The sequence below is a fragment of the Elgaria multicarinata genome, chromosome 8, assembly GCF_023053635.1.
Source record: "Elgaria multicarinata webbii isolate HBS135686 ecotype San Diego chromosome 8, rElgMul1.1.pri, whole genome shotgun sequence".
NCBI classification, from domain to species: domain Eukaryota; kingdom Metazoa; phylum Chordata; class Lepidosauria; order Squamata; family Anguidae; genus Elgaria; species Elgaria multicarinata.
In genome coordinates, this window is record NC_086178.1 from 9,954,578 (window position 1) to 9,970,049 (window position 15,472).

Consider the following 15,472-nt stretch of genomic DNA (forward strand, 5'->3'; position numbering starts at 1 on the left):
CATTAGAGTGGTTCTGTGGAGGAGGGCTTTCTCTGCTGTGGCACCCTGGCTGTGGAACGAGCTCCCCAGAGAGGTACGCTTGGCGCCTACATTGTTTTCCTTTTGTCGCCAGCTGAAGACCTTTTTATTTTCTCAGTATTGTAACACCTAATTTAACTTAAATTTAAACTCTGCTGTTTTAATTTCATATTTTAACCTCTATCAATTTTTTGCTGTGTGTATTTTTGTGAACCACCCAGAGAGCTTTGGCTATTGGGCGGTATAGAAATGAAATAAATAAATAAGTAAATAAATACATTCTTATTGATATAGAGCTCTGGGCATTTCTACACCAGCCCTAAAATCTGGGCTGGTCACAGCTGAGAACATGTGTGCCCAAATGATGCACAGGAATTTCTGGGAAGAAGGATGGATAAGAATGTGTTTTCCCTGCGATAAGTACTCCCTTGGAAAATCCAATTCTTCCCATGGTCTCGGGATCATCCTGAGACTGCGGGAGGTGTGGCCACCCATCCTAGCTTCTTCCCTCCTCCCCGTGAGTAGTGGGCATCAGTAGAGGGAAGGAACTTGGCTGGGAGGAATAGAGGGTGGGGGTAGCGGTGTCGGGGCTTTTAAAAAAAAAACACAACCCCTTCACTTTTCATTGGAGTGCATGTGCTCTCATCTCCTTTTTTAAAAAAATGGCAGGCACGACACCCTCCTTCCTCCTGGGATGTCACGCCTGCATTTAGACTAAGGGGCAGATCATGCAATCAAGATCTCATGAGGTCCTCCCCCTCCCTCCCTCTACACTGGACTGGTGTAGAAATGGCCTATGAATTGCTTCCCCTTCCTTTATAGTATGGGATGAGTTAAAATATATATCTGAGATACTTTTCAACTGCTCTGTAATCTTATAGCAAGAGCTGTAAATTCTTGCTGGATTCCCCTCTGATTTAGCTCTGTACTGTAAGTTCGTAAGTGAGTACTTCTCTGGGATTTAGCTCCCTTTGATATGGCCTTGTTTTGGCTTCAACAGCTATTTATGAATTTTGAATTATAAATGAGTACCTCAGGTAACTAAATAGTTAGTTAAGTAATTTCACTTAACTTTCCTTGCCTAGTTGCTTAACACACGTGTGTCCTGACACTTTGGCACTGGAACTGAGATGCTTGATGCTTAATCTGTGCTGTGATATTACTGTTTACTTTCAAGATTAGCTAACCCAGATTAATTGCTTTTTCACAGTTACCCATTTATATAGCAAAACCATTGTGACATAATGGCTAAAGAGATAGAAGGGTAAGAGATGGGTTCAAATTCCTGCTCAGTCATGGAGTTCAACAGATGCCTGGTTGATCTTAAGCCAGTGACACAGCCTACTCCACAGACATTGTGTGGATAACATGAAGGGGAAACTATTAGAGGTATGCTCCACTCCGATTAGAATCGGAGAATCAGAAGCAAATTGGCCTGCTCCGCCTTGCCCAGAGGCGAAGTAGAAGCAGACCGCAGACCCTTAGAAGCACGGCGAAGAGAAGCGCCCATAGGTGGAGCACTTCTCTTTTCACGGCGCGATCCGATCGCCATTTTGGAAAATTTCGCCCATAGGATTGCATTGTGGAAAAGAAAAGGGTATAACTGTGTTGTTTTTTAAGCTATCTTTCTGAAACTTCTTGTACTTAGAGAGTCGTTGCTGGGGGTCATTTTGAGCCTACTCCCAGCTCTCTGCGTGGTGCGGTTTGCTTGCTATAATTTTTTTATAAACTGGGTAAAAAAACCGGGAGAGGTACCTTTTTGAAGTGCTGAGGGGCAGAGTCAACTCCCGGCCATGATCACATGATCCCAAAATTGGAGGAGGGGATAGGCAAAATGGGATACTTGGGATACTGGGAACTTCTCTTTCTTAGTCTGAATGGACTTTTCCCAGTGTTTTTTAAAACAGTAGCCCCACCAAATGCACAAACACAACCTGAAATCATATACTAAGCAAATAAATAACAGATAGGAAACACAGCACTGCTACCCACCATAACCTTGGTGAACAACGGAATAGATGTGGTGCAAGTGGATGAGGTCCCCTAGGGCATGTGAATGTGCCCAGTGCACACACACTGTGTCCTGCCCTTGGAGGGTCATCAGAGCCCTCCAAAGAGTAACCCAGTGGAGAAAGATTAATGCCTATCATGAGTTGAAGTGTTAGTTTGCTTCTTAAAGACTGGTCCCTAGACAGGGCCAGTCAAAATTGGCACAGTTCCCCCTCCCCATGAGCACGTCCACTTCCCTCTTTCTGGTAAAAGACAGATATAGCCTTTTAAAAAAAAATCTTCTTGTTGTTTATTCAGCAACACCGCTGCTTTTAATTCCACCCCTCCTTTATTTATTTATTTATTCCATTTTATATATACACCCCATAGCCCAAGCTCTCCTGGCTTTTCCTCTTCAGTGAAGTCAGGCAGGCTTTCATTGTGGTTCAACTCCTTATTGTTGTTGTTGTTGTTGTTGTTGTTGTTATTGTTGATATTAATATTAATTAGTACTGCTATTAACATTATTATTTTGTTGTTTAGTAATGGCTGTGATCACAGTGCAGTCAATCAAACTCTGAAGCAAGGATCAGAAAGCTTTACTCTTATCCTCCTAGCCTCCTAGTTATGGGATGCAAAAGAAAAGGCATCTCTCTGTGCTGCTCCCACATCACAGGGATGGTTTGCATTACTGGCTTTGACACTATCCTTGGCTCACTTCCTTATGCCCCCAGAAATGTCTGCTGCCTGCCTGCCTTCCCTCCCTCCTCCCCTGCCCGCCTCACAGGGATGGTTTATGTGTGTCTTGCTTTGACTCAGGGGATAAGTCCTTCCTGCGCTCACTTAGACTTTTGGAAGTTCATATAGGTTTATCTCTTCTCCCCAATTCATGGCATGTTGGGATTTCCTTTGAAATGGCCCCATTGAGCTGTCTGCAATTTTAAATCCCTGAGATACTGGGGTGTCCGATTTTCAAAAATTCCCCAAAAATCAGGGGAGGCTTGGATTGGCTTGAGGCTTGGCAAGCATGTATGGATAACCTATCATGGTGCCGAGTTTGAGGTTTCTAATGTGAAAATTGACGGAGATATAGAAAAGGGTTGTTTGAATTGGGGTTAGGGGTGCTGCGTTGGAGGTTATAGGCACCCCCAAATCAGGGGATGATGGAATCTGCTTGAAACTTGCCATGAATGCGGATGTGCCTGCTTTTATTTTTTTTATCTGTCAAAATGATGAACAGTCCATGTCTGAAAATGGGGTGTCCGATTTTCATAAATTCCCCAAAATTCAGGGGATGATGGGATTGGCTTGAGTCTTGGTATGCATGTGTATCTATGGATAATCTATCATGGTGCTGAGTTTGAGGTTTCTAATGTGAAAATTGACATAGTTCTAGCATGGGACTTGATTTGGGGTGAGTTAAAAGGTTAAGCCCCGCCAAAAATCAAGGGATGATGGGATTTGCTTGAAACTTGGCATGAATGTGCATCTAGATGGCATCTATGAGGGTGCCCACTTCAAAAAAAATTATCTGTCAAAATGTCGGAGAAAGTCCATGTCTGAAAATGGGATTTCCGATTTTCATAAATTCCCCAAAAATCAGGGAATGATGGGATTGGCTTGAGTCTTGGCATGCATGTGTATCCATGGATAATCTATCACAGTGCCAAGTTGAGTTTTCTAACGTGAAAATTGACGTAGTTCTAGCATGGGACTTGATTTGGGGTGAGTTAAAAGGTTTAAGCCCCGCCAAAAATCAGGGGATGATGGGATTTGCTTGAAACTTGGCATGAATGTGGATCTAGATGGCATCTGTGAGGGTACCCACTTCAATTTTTTTTATCTGTCAAAATGTCAGAGAACAGTCCATGTCTGAAAATGGGGTTTCCGATTTTCATAATTTCCCCAAAAATCAAGGGATGATGGGATTGGCTTGAGTCTTGGCATGCATGTGTATCCATGGATAATCTATCATGGTGCTGAGTTTGTGGTTTCTAATGTGAAAATTGACGGAGATATCAAAAGGGGTGTGAATTGGGGTTATGGGTTGTGCGTTAGAGGTTAAAGCCCCGCCAAAAATCAGGGGATGATGGGATTTGCTTGAAACTTGGCATGATTGTGGATCTAGATGGCATCTGTGAGGGTGCCCACTTCCAATTTTTTTATCTGTCAAATTGTCGGAGAACAGTCCATGTCTGAAAATGGGGTGTCCGATTTTCAAAAATTCCCCAAAAATCATGGGAGGCTTGGATTGGCTTGAGTCTTAGCATGCCTGTGTATACGTCCATGAGGTGTCATGGTGCCAAACTTGAGTTTTCTAACTTTAACAGAAAAAAAGTTGTATAATTTTTTGGATTTCAATGCAAACCTATGGGGGGGGGGTAAAGCGGAGCTGCGATCCGGATCCAGAGCTCCGCAGCCGAGCGGACCAGACTATAGGCGGAGTGGGACGGAGCGAAGCGGCCCGATCCGCAAATTGCAGATCTGGAAGCGGATTGGGGGGTCCGTGCACACCCCTAGAAACTATGAACAGCTACATCAGCATCACAGAAGAATGTGGAATTAAAATATAATCAAGAAATTACTTTGTACAATCAAGAGGGTTAAAAAGATTGATCTTCTTAGTTTTCTCAATATGTATTTTTGTGTAATGGGCCCTAATCCAAGGTTGTTATTATTTTTAGTGTACTGTAGAAGCTAGGTTGCATAGGCATGAAACCTTGATGCATAGGTTTCCACTCAGCCAGCAACCCTATTATCCTCGGAGTTGTGAAAATACCTACTTTTCTTTTTGGTAGTTATTTAAGTGGATGCACTCGTGTATGGATTATAACTCACTTTAGTACCTGAATTTAATATGGGTGGAGTTTGGGAGGGCATCTGAATGAAAATATTATCTGAGGCCTAGAAGAAATTACTGGTGACTCATGAGATATTGCTATCCAGTCACAGAAGGAAATGGAATGATACTTTACACGAGTCGTAGTCAAAGGAGGAAATATAAAGTTAACTTGGATGTGTAGTTTTCAAGTACAGCATAGACTTACTTTCTCCATCTGAAGTAGATAGAAATCTATGAAATCCTGTGGCTCATGAAAGGACTGTTGCTCCTTATGGTTCGCTATCTCCTCCCTTGCAAATGAAAGCACTATCCCAAGGGCGGAGAGGGCCTTTTGGTGAGGTCCTGGAAGATGCTTCATGATCCATGGGAGCGTTTCATACAACTAGAGGGAAGACAAAAGCCAAATCCTGACATCATCAAGGAGCAGGCTGGGTAACACAAGCCAACCCCTTTGGATTAGCACTTCAGTATCATCCTCTGGAATATTCTTGAAGCCTGACATATTAATTGTAATCTCATTTATTGAAAAGCTGGATTTAACATCTTCTGAAACCCACAATCACAGGACTCTGGGGTGGTGAAGCAAAAGGTTTCACTGATTTGTATAGGGAAGGAGGCTGCTTACCTTAGCAACAGTAGTGGTGCCTGAAGAGACACTGGGCCTGTTCAGACTACACACTAAACCATAGTGCTAACCCTTTTATAGCAAATAGTTAGTGAGCATGTTTGAACCATGGTTATGTATCCACCATGCATATGACACACGTAGACCATAGTTAGACCTAAGGTTTATCCCAGGATCATCCTGGGTTCATCCCTGCCTGCTCCCGGGATCCCCTGTGTGTCTTTTACATAAACAGAGATGACCCCGGGATGATCTCTGGATAAACCTTAGGTCTAGCTAAGGTCTAAGCCACAGTGTTTAGCTCAAAAAGAGAGGATCATTGTCTGTTTTCTCTTCCCGGGCTCATCTACACCAAGCAGGATATTCCACTATGAAAGCAGTTCTAAAGTGGTTATAAAAGGCAGGAGCCACACTACTGCTTTGTAGTGGTACTGGAGTGCGCTGACAAGTATTGGATCCCATGACACATCTACACCATGCAGGATGTATCACTGTGAAAGTGGTATGACAGTGGTATATGGTATGTGTCAATGGACCCCAACAGTTGTAAGTGTATTTCAATACTGCCATAAACAGCAGTGTGGCTCCTGCCTTTTATATACCGCTTTCATAACACTTTCATAGTGGAATATCCTGCTTGTTGTAGATGAGCCCTTAGTTGCCAGAAAATGTAACTCCAATGCAGGCACCACCAACCACTGATGTTGCTGCAAAAGTGACCTGCTCTCCCCCATTTGAACCAGAGAGGAGTGGTTCAATGTACCCATAATGAAGGCTGAATCAATTTAGATCACCTCTACATTACAGCTGTTAAAAGTTTTCATAGGAATGTTGACATTTATGGCTCACCTGAAACTAACCGTGATGCCTCTGAAATTCATATTTTTAGTTCTGATGAACTGCTTTGGGCTGATGGAGGTTCTCAGATGTTTGGCGAGCATTAAGGACACAAACGTTGTCAGGTTTAGATTGTAAACCAAGCAGGAGGAGAACTTTGCTCCTCTTGCTTTTCCTTCCTCTAACCTGCATAGCTTCTTCTTCTAAACCCCTTCTCACCCTCCCAAACATCTTAGCTGTTCCCTCCTTTTCCCATCATTCTCCTGCTACGTAAAAGTGTTACTGTGTACATGAAAGAAGGCATTCTATCAAGGAGATTACAAGGCAGGGATGCAGGGATTCTCAAAAATTGATTCTGCTGGCATTTCACAGATTGTTAAGTGCCTTTCGTTCCATCATTGATTTATTGATGGAATGAGATTTCCCCCAGTTTCCTGAATTTGCACCAATTTGTATTAGTGCAAATTGACCCTTGCAAAAATGCACAACACCCAATCATCTCAAGTGGACTTTTGGGAAATGTGCATTTTTGACTGGGATCAAAGCCAGAGACTTGTCTGAGTAAATAAGAAAGAAAAAGCCTACTCACAATATGAAAGATGCTGCCTGTAAATTTTAAGATAACATCAACATCTTCAATCACTTTCTGGAATTTTTCATCTTCAAGAGAAAACCGGTCTCCAAATGTCACAGCACAGATCACGTTTGAGACTGCATTGGTGATGGGCAAGGAAGGGTCAAGTGGCTGCCCTGAAAATGGAGATATATTTATATTATTCCAACATCTCCTATTAATTCCCAGATTGGTATTTCATAGTGGTATATGTATTTTATGGCATTTGCATTTGTATTGTACCCCACCTTGATTCAGAGGGAGAGGCAGGTAACAAATTATTATTATTATTATTATTATTATTATTATTATTATTATTATTATTACAAAAGAGACAATTGGGACTATTCTAACTCAACTATTCTATGATTCTATTCCAACTCTGCTATTCTATGATTCTATGCTTTAAGGTGGATTCTAGAGCTCTGCTCCGCTTCTCTTCGGTTCTTAGAAGCTATAGCAGAGCGGGGTGCTTCACCTCCATTATAGGCGAAGGATAAGCGAGTCCAGTGGCGGCACTAGAAAAAAAATTCAGGGGGGGGGGCACAGCAGGGGCAAAGTACATTTCTAGGTGGGCGGGCTGTGCCCCACATATTAAGGTCTCCAAAGAAAAATAACGGTATATCTCACACTATAACTGCCATCCTAAACATATATTCTGAAATAAAACATATATTGATTTAGTTGTATGTGTTTTAAATAGCATGTATTAGCTAAATTAAAATTGTGTAAGGGAAAAGACTTTTAAACAAGGTAGTCAAATATATAAGCATTTTCTTGACATACAGATTAAACAGAAAGAATGCTTTCTTTAGAAAACAGTTACTTTTCAACCAGTGCAGGTAGAAACAGAAAGGTAGACTCTTAGGCCATAGCTAGACCTAAGGTTTATCCCAGGATTGTCTTGGGGTCAAACCTGTTCATGTAAGTGCCACACAGGGCATCCAGTGCTCAGGCAGAGACGAACCCGGGATGATCCTGGGATAAACCTTAGGTCTAGCTACGGCTTTAGTGTAAGAAAAGTAAGAGCAAACTGTGGGCCCTGTAAACATAGGCAAACACAGTGTATGTTGTTGTGTGGTTATATAATGCCTATTTTCTTTGATATGTTCTTTATGAATATCACATAATTGCACTAAAACTGAGCCTCCTTTGGATTTCTATGTTTTTTTGGTAACTCTCCCATGCCACCTTACAGGCTTAGAATCATAGAATAATAGAGTTGGAAGGGGCCTATAAGGCCATTGAGTCCAACCCCCTGCTCAATGCAGGAATCCGCCCTAAAGCATACCTAACAGATGGTTGTCCAGCTGCCTATTGAATGCCTCTAGTGTGGGAGAGCCCACAACCTCCCTAGGTAACTGGTTCCATTGAGTACTGCTCTAACAAAGTTTTTCCTGATGTCCAGGTGGAATCTGGCTTCCTGTAACTCAGCCCGTTATTCCGTGTCCCGCACTCTGGGAAGATTGAGAAGAGATCCTGGCCTTCCTCTGTGTGACAACCTTTTAAGTATTTGAAGAGTGCTATCATGTCTCCCCTCCATCTTCTCTTCTCCAGGCTAAACATGCCCAGTTCTTTCAGTCTCTCTTCGTAGGGCTTTGTTTCCAGACCCCTGATCATCCTGGTTGCCCTCCTCTCAACACGCTCCAGCTTGTCTGCATCCTTCTTGAATTGTGGAGCCCAGAACTGGACACAATACTCTAGATGAGGACTGACCAGGGCCAAATAGAGAGGAACCAGTACCTCATGTGATTTGGAAGCTATACTTCTATTAATGCAGCCCAAAATAGCATTTGCCTTTTTTTGCAGCCATGTAAACCGCCCAGAGAGCCCTGGCTATGGTAACGGTATATAAGTTTAATAAATAAAATAAAATAAATAAATAAATGTCGCGCTGTTGGCTCATATTCAGCTTGTGATCTACAACAATTCCAAGATCCTTCTCGTTTTTAGTATTGCTGAGCCAAGTATCCCCCATCTTGTAACTGTGCATTTGGTTTCTATTTTCTAGGTGTAGAACTTGGCATTTATAGCTATTAAATTTCATTCTGTTGTTTTCACTTTGAAGTTTGTTTCTGTCTTCCAGGGTGTTAGCTATCCCACCCAATCTTGTGTCATCTGCAAATTGATAAGCATTCCCTGTACCTCCTCATCCAAATCATTAATAAAAATGTTGAAGATCACTGGGCCCAGGACTGAGCCCTGCAGTACCCCACTCATTACCTCCCCCCAGTTTGAGAAGGTACTGTTGATAAGCACTCTTTGAGTCCGATTCTGTACCCAACTGTGAATCCACCTAATAGTTGTTCCATCTAGCCCACTTTTAGCTAGTTTGTTAATCTGAATATCATGGGGCTTTGTCGACTGCACTTCTGTTATGCAGCTTCAATCCAGTAGCTTTTTTCCAGTTGTTGTACCTTTTGTGAGTGAATGAATTTTCAGCAATACAGTGATCTTTTCCAGAGAAATGGTGACAAACAAAGCAAAACACAGCATTTTGTATTACACTGTATTCTATCCAAGAATAGCATTTGTACCATGCTGGGTTGAAATGTCTCCATGATGATTGGCCATATTTTATTGATGGATAACTTTTTAGCACTGTCTGAATTGGACTTTCTTCTTGAGACTGTGCAATGTCACTTGGACCAGGTAACTTTTTTTCCTTTTTTTTTTTTTACAATGGGAGGCATTAACTCAACCCGTAAACAAGGATCTGGCAACTCTGAAACACTTTTGTCTTCAGAATTATCTATTTCAGAAATATCAGACTCACTACTACTGCCAGATAATTCCTCCTCCTAGTCAAGTTCTGGTTTTGTTAAGTCTTTCCAAGGAACTCTGGGCCTTGCTAGACCTACCAGATAATCCGTGTGGGAGGAGGGGCCAGGCCACGCTAGAAGTAGTGTGGCCTGTAGGCCCCATCCACACGTAAGATGCAACGGGGCCGAGGGAAGCCCCGTCACGTCCTCCATTTTTTTCCTTAAAGGACCATGTGCGTAGGATCACACCAACAGAACAGTAAGTATTTTTTTTTTTAAAAAAAGGGATCCCCCTGCCCCTGATTTCCCCCACACAATGCCTGATGCCCCCCTGCCCGCTCGCTCACCCATCCTCCCCCCGCTCACCATGCCCATCCCCCATCCCCACTCGCCATGCCCTTCCCCCATCCCGGCTCACCATGCCTGTCCCCCGTCCCCACTCGCCATGCCCGCCCCCCGTCTCCGCTCACCATGCCTGTCCCCCGTCCCCACTCGCCATGCCTGTCCCCCGTCCCCACTCGCCATGCCCGCCCCCGTCTCCGCTCACCATGCCCTGTCCACGTCCACCATGCCTGTCCCTGTTCTTCTCCCCCGTCCGCCATGCCCTGTCCCCATCTGCCATGCCTGTCCCCGTTCTTCTCCCCACGTCCGCCATACCTTGTTCCCGTCCACCATGCCTGTCCCCGTTCTTCTCAGCCCCATCTGCCATGCCCTGTCCCCATCTACCATGCCTGTCGAGTAAGCGAGCAGCTGGGAAAAGCCACAGATCCTGCTAGACCTTCCGCAGCCCCAGCCTCAGCCCGGGGCTGTGGAAAAGCCGAGCCATAAGCAGATCCGCTTATCCCGGGTCAAGGGAGGACCTATCCCGGCCTGACCCCGGGATCCCCTGTGCATGATCTGAATGCACAGCAGGGAGACCAGGCCTCACACCGTGCTAACTCCTCGTCTAGCAACGGCCTCTGTGTTTCTGTGACATCAGACTTTTTCCTGAGTTTTGTTTGGCTTGTGAAGTAGTAATCTAAAGATCCAAAAGACAATGTTTTTGAAGATGCTCCTCCTGATGAAGCTGAGTTTTTTTATTACAATCCATTGCCTTTGTAACATGTAATTAAAGAAATAAGAGGCATTGAATATGGTGAGATTAATTGATGAGTAAACATTGTGAGCAAATTCTCACAATTTACTTTTGCACTGTGAGTGAATTCTTCCCACCCACGCACCCCATTCCTGTCTTAATTCTCTGAGGAGAAAAAAGGAAGATGTGGAGAAGGTACAGATTAATTCTTTCCTCCCCCTCTCATTTTTCCTGTCCGACTGTAATGATAAAAAAAAGGAAGAGATCCATGGAATAACTAGTATTCTTCTAGCTGGCTGGCTGCTGGTGCTGGAGTATAGTTTGGAGAACTGCCAAGAATAAGTTTAGGCATCAGGGGTTTTAAGTGTGATGCAGTTATGAGGGCCCCCATCCCAAACCTCAGTTACCTAACCCTAATTGGTGGGGCAGAAAGTGGATTCATTGGAGACAGAGCCAAGGGGGTCACCACCCTCCTAGAAACCTCTCTAGAAGAACACAGAGAAAGCAGTTTGTGGCAGAGCGCACTTATTGAAGCAAGGGGAGGTAGGGAAGGAAGAAGCCCATTTCACACACAGGCAAACTGAGGCAGGAGGCAAATAAGAGTCAATTACTGCAAGAGAGTGAGTTTGGGTTGCATAATTTCAGCACACTTAAGTTCCCAGAGCCAACAGAGAGCAGGCTTAAAAAAAAGTGTCATAAACACACATGCACACAATTTATCCAGGGTATGTCACAGCACAGAGAAAGGCATTTATAGACAAGCCCACTTCTCCAACATTTAAATTAAATGCAGATGGGATACCAAGAAACCCATTTCACACATAGATAAACTGAGGCAGCAGCTAAATAGGAGCCAATGACTGCAAGTGAGAGAGTTTGGGTTACATAATCACATGTTTAAAGGGGGGAAATGCATTCCATCAAACAGGAGGAATTTAGCCATGAATATATATTAACTTGCACCAGGAAAAGCATAGAAATTATTTTTTAAAACCACATGTTCACAATATAATTGAGATGAATTATACAGCAAAACAAAATGGATTCTAGGCCCAAACACACACACATACTCAAGAATTTCTCAATCTGAAAATCACACACACACCAAGCCCAAATAGATTTTTACATGACATGGCACCACAGAGTTACATGCATTCCCTATTGTCACAGCTCCATGAAAATATTTTTTACATGAATCTATTGGGCTCTGGTTTTTGTTAAAACAATAGTATTTTTGCTGAGGGAAATAATCACCTACCCACCCAGAAATGAACAAAGGAGATAGCAATCACCTGCAGCAAGAAACAATACAAAAAACAGCAGTAAGATCATGCCAGGATGAAGATGATAGTGATGTTTTTGAAGCTGCCTGCCCCCGCCCCACCCTGCTCAGACTGAGCTGGCCAGATAGGCAAAGGTTAAACAGCAAACAGTAAAACTTTAGCAAAACTATAATACACAGGGCAAAACAGGCTGCTAGCAAAAAGCAACATGCAAAAAACCAAAACAAAAACCAATATACATAACGACAATGTCCTGAATATTAACAAACCCAAAAAAGTTTTTTGCAACCAGCGTAGAAATATTCTACAAACCAGATTCAATTCACAAAAAGGCAAAAGTGGGGTTAATAAAATGTTCCTCAGTGCAGAAGATTTGAATAGTGTATTGAGCATTTTCCTGAAAAACAATATTAGGAAGTGTTTTTATAAGGGAGAGCAATAATATAAATGGAATGCTAGATCGTCAGCAGACTGTCTTAAGGGAATGAAACAATATCAGTAATTTAAAGAAAAGGAGAATCTTTTAAAACATACTTAAACAGGGTGCAGTTGGCAGCCACGGGGAAAGCAGAGGCAGCAACCTGGGGCCTGGACCGGTTGCTCCTTGTCTTCCTTGTTCTTTCCTCCTCTTCAGTTGGATTTTGCTCCCACCAGAAAAGGAGCAAGCAAAACAGGCGTTGGCAGTGTCTGCTCACTGAGGCTGCTTAGCTTGGCCTGCCTGGCACGTGCTGCTCTCTGCTTCACGCTTGCACAGTCGCTCCTTCCTAAGCTTCCCACCCTGCCCCACCTCTTTCTAAAACAACAAGCCCCTTCTTCCAGATAATTAATCCCCATGACAATGAGGCCTCAAAGCCTCCGCCCAAGCAGTCACCCAGCAGTGAGCTGACCAAGCAGCACAGGAACTGGCTCTGGAACTGGATCAAATCCTTGTCTCCACTGCCGCTGGCTTCTCGGCTATCCCAGAATACAGGCAATTATAACTGGAGTCCTAAAACTGGGGTAGCAACTGGGGTGGCAAGCTCCTTGTTTGGGGGGGGCGCTTGCCCCCCTCCGCCCCCCCCTTGGAGCCACCACTGAGCGAGTCGGGTGGCTAGCAAAGCATAGCGAAGAGAAGCTACCACAAGCAGATTGATCCGCTTTTTGCGAAGCGCTCTGCCCGCCATTTTGGATATTTTATCCCATAGGATTGCATTGCGGAAAAGATTAGTGTATAACTTATTTGTTTTGAATGGCTAAAAGCGGGAGGGGGGTAACATTATTTTGAAGTGATGATGGGTAGATTCAACTCCCAATCATGATGAGAAGTGATCACTTCATGTGATGCATCCTCCAATCCCAATGTTGGAGTTGGGACTAAGGCAGACCCACCCAGACACAGTTTTTCCTTTCTCTCTTTGTGGGGTTGGACTTTATGGAAAGAGGAGTTAGTTCTGTGCTGCAGCTGTGTTTTGGAGGTGATATAGGATTAGGATTTAGCTGGGGTTGTGTGTTTGTTTGTTTGTTTCTGACTGTTTGCTTAGCTTGCTCTGTGTTTTTCCCTTACTTTGATTTATATAAACTTTTAATTTTTCATTTTTGGAATGTTTGTTTGTTTGGTTTCCACCCCCACCCCACCCCCACCCCTCCCCCCTCTTTTAAACCCTGTGTTCTGTGACTGTGTTTCATCTTCCTTCTTTCTTCTATATAAATAAAGATTTTAAAAAATGCCCCCCCCCAAATATCCTCTTTTTCTCTCTCTTACTCTGTGTGTGTGTTTGGACTGTGTGTGATTGTGTGAGTGTGTTTGCCATGCACTGTTAAGTGCAATAAGCATTCAAATAAAGTTTGAGGCATTCAAATAAACTTTGTGCAAAGCATACAAACTTGTCCCATTTCCCCAAATAATAAATACATTTATTATTACTATTATTATTATACTTATTATAATTATTATTATTTATAATAATTAGTCATCATGAGAAAAGGCAGCAGGTGCCAGGAAGACAAAGGTTTACTCTTCTCCTCCTAGCCCCTTATTAGTTATGGGTTGCAAAAGACATCTGTCTGTGCTGTTCCCGCCTAACAGGGCTGGTTTGCAATATTGGCCTGGAATAGAAACAATCCTTGGCTCACTTACTTGTGACTGCAGAAATGTCTGCCTGCCTGTGCCCGCCTCTCTGCCCACATGCCTGGGAGTCGTCCTTGTGGGGTTGCTGGATCTTCTGGGGCTGACTTCCCCAGAGATCTATGGCTTACCTGTGCAAGGTACCAGCTCTTTTGTGCCTGCCTGCCAATGCCCGCCTGTGCCTGCCTCTCTGCCTGCCTGTCTGTGCCTGCTTCCCTATAGATCTATGGCTTAGTCATACATCATGTGCCTGCCTCTCTGCCCTCCTGGTACCTAAGAGAGGTACTAGATGATGGGCTTTATGGTAGGGTGACCATATTTCGGAAACCAAAAAAGAGGACACCTAGTGTGTGTGTGGGGAAGCAGCTTTCTGAGTCCTGCAGAAAGTACGTTATTCCCCCGCCACCTTAAAGAACCCGATTGGAGTGGAGGAGGGGAAAGGATTTCATTCTGCACCACCACCATCCACTCCAATTGGGGCCTTTTCTATAATGTCCACGAATGACCCACTTTCCCCTTTAAGACCTCAATTGGAGCTCGGGGTGGGGGAATGATGTGCCTCAAGAAAGCATGTCACTCCCTCCTGCCATGCTAATGGCAGCCTTAAAGAGGAAGGTGTGTCATTCCAGGACATAATTGAAAATTATAGAAAATCCCCCCTGACACCATGGAAAGAACAAAAACCAGGACAAATCCGGGGAAATCCTGACAGTTGGTCACCCTACTTTATGGGTCAACTCCACAAGCTCTGGCATACTTGCTCCCAGTGCTACAGGGGCATAGTCACCTGCTACCTCTCCTCCTCTGTGCCCACCTCACAGGGATGGTTTGTGCATGTCTTGCTTTGACTCAGGGGATTAGTCCTTCGTGCACTCACCCTGTTTAGACTTCTTGAAGTTCCAAGTACATTTTTGAAGTGTGAAAGGTTTATCTCTAAATACTCCCCAATTCATGGCCATGAGTAAGGAAAGCCCATTTAGCTGCCTGCAGCTTTAAAAATCCCTGAGATTTTTGGATTTCTGAAAATGGGGTGGGGGATATTCAAATATTCCCCAAAAATCACTAGATGCTTGGATTTCCTTCAAACTGGGCATGAATGTGCATACATGGATAAGCTCTCATGGTGATGATTTTGAGGTTTCTAACATGAAAACTGACAGAGATCTAGAAAAGGATTATTAGAGTTTGAGGGTTAAACATTTTAAAAAAAACACTAAAAATCAGGGCATGCTCAGATTGGCTTGAAACTTGGCATGAATATGGATCTAGATGGCATCTCTGAGGGTGCCCACTTTCAATTTGTATCTGTACGGATGTTGGAGTA

The 15,472-nt window shown here is 43.6% G+C and overlaps 1 protein-coding gene across 1 annotated transcript in view; it reads right to left on the reverse strand.

Moving 5' to 3' along the window:
- Window positions 1-15,472, reverse strand: part of LOC134402399 (cytochrome P450 2J5-like) — a 44,809-nt gene that overhangs the window by 12,623 nt on the left and 16,714 nt on the right. The window contains exons 4-5 of the mRNA XM_063131827.1: window positions 6,901-7,061; window positions 5,055-5,231 (exon numbers count right to left, since the gene is read on the reverse strand). Coding sequence (XP_062987897.1) covers window positions 5,055-5,231; window positions 6,901-7,061 — 338 coding nt within the window. The remainder of the gene's footprint in view (window positions 1-5,054; window positions 5,232-6,900; window positions 7,062-15,472) is intronic.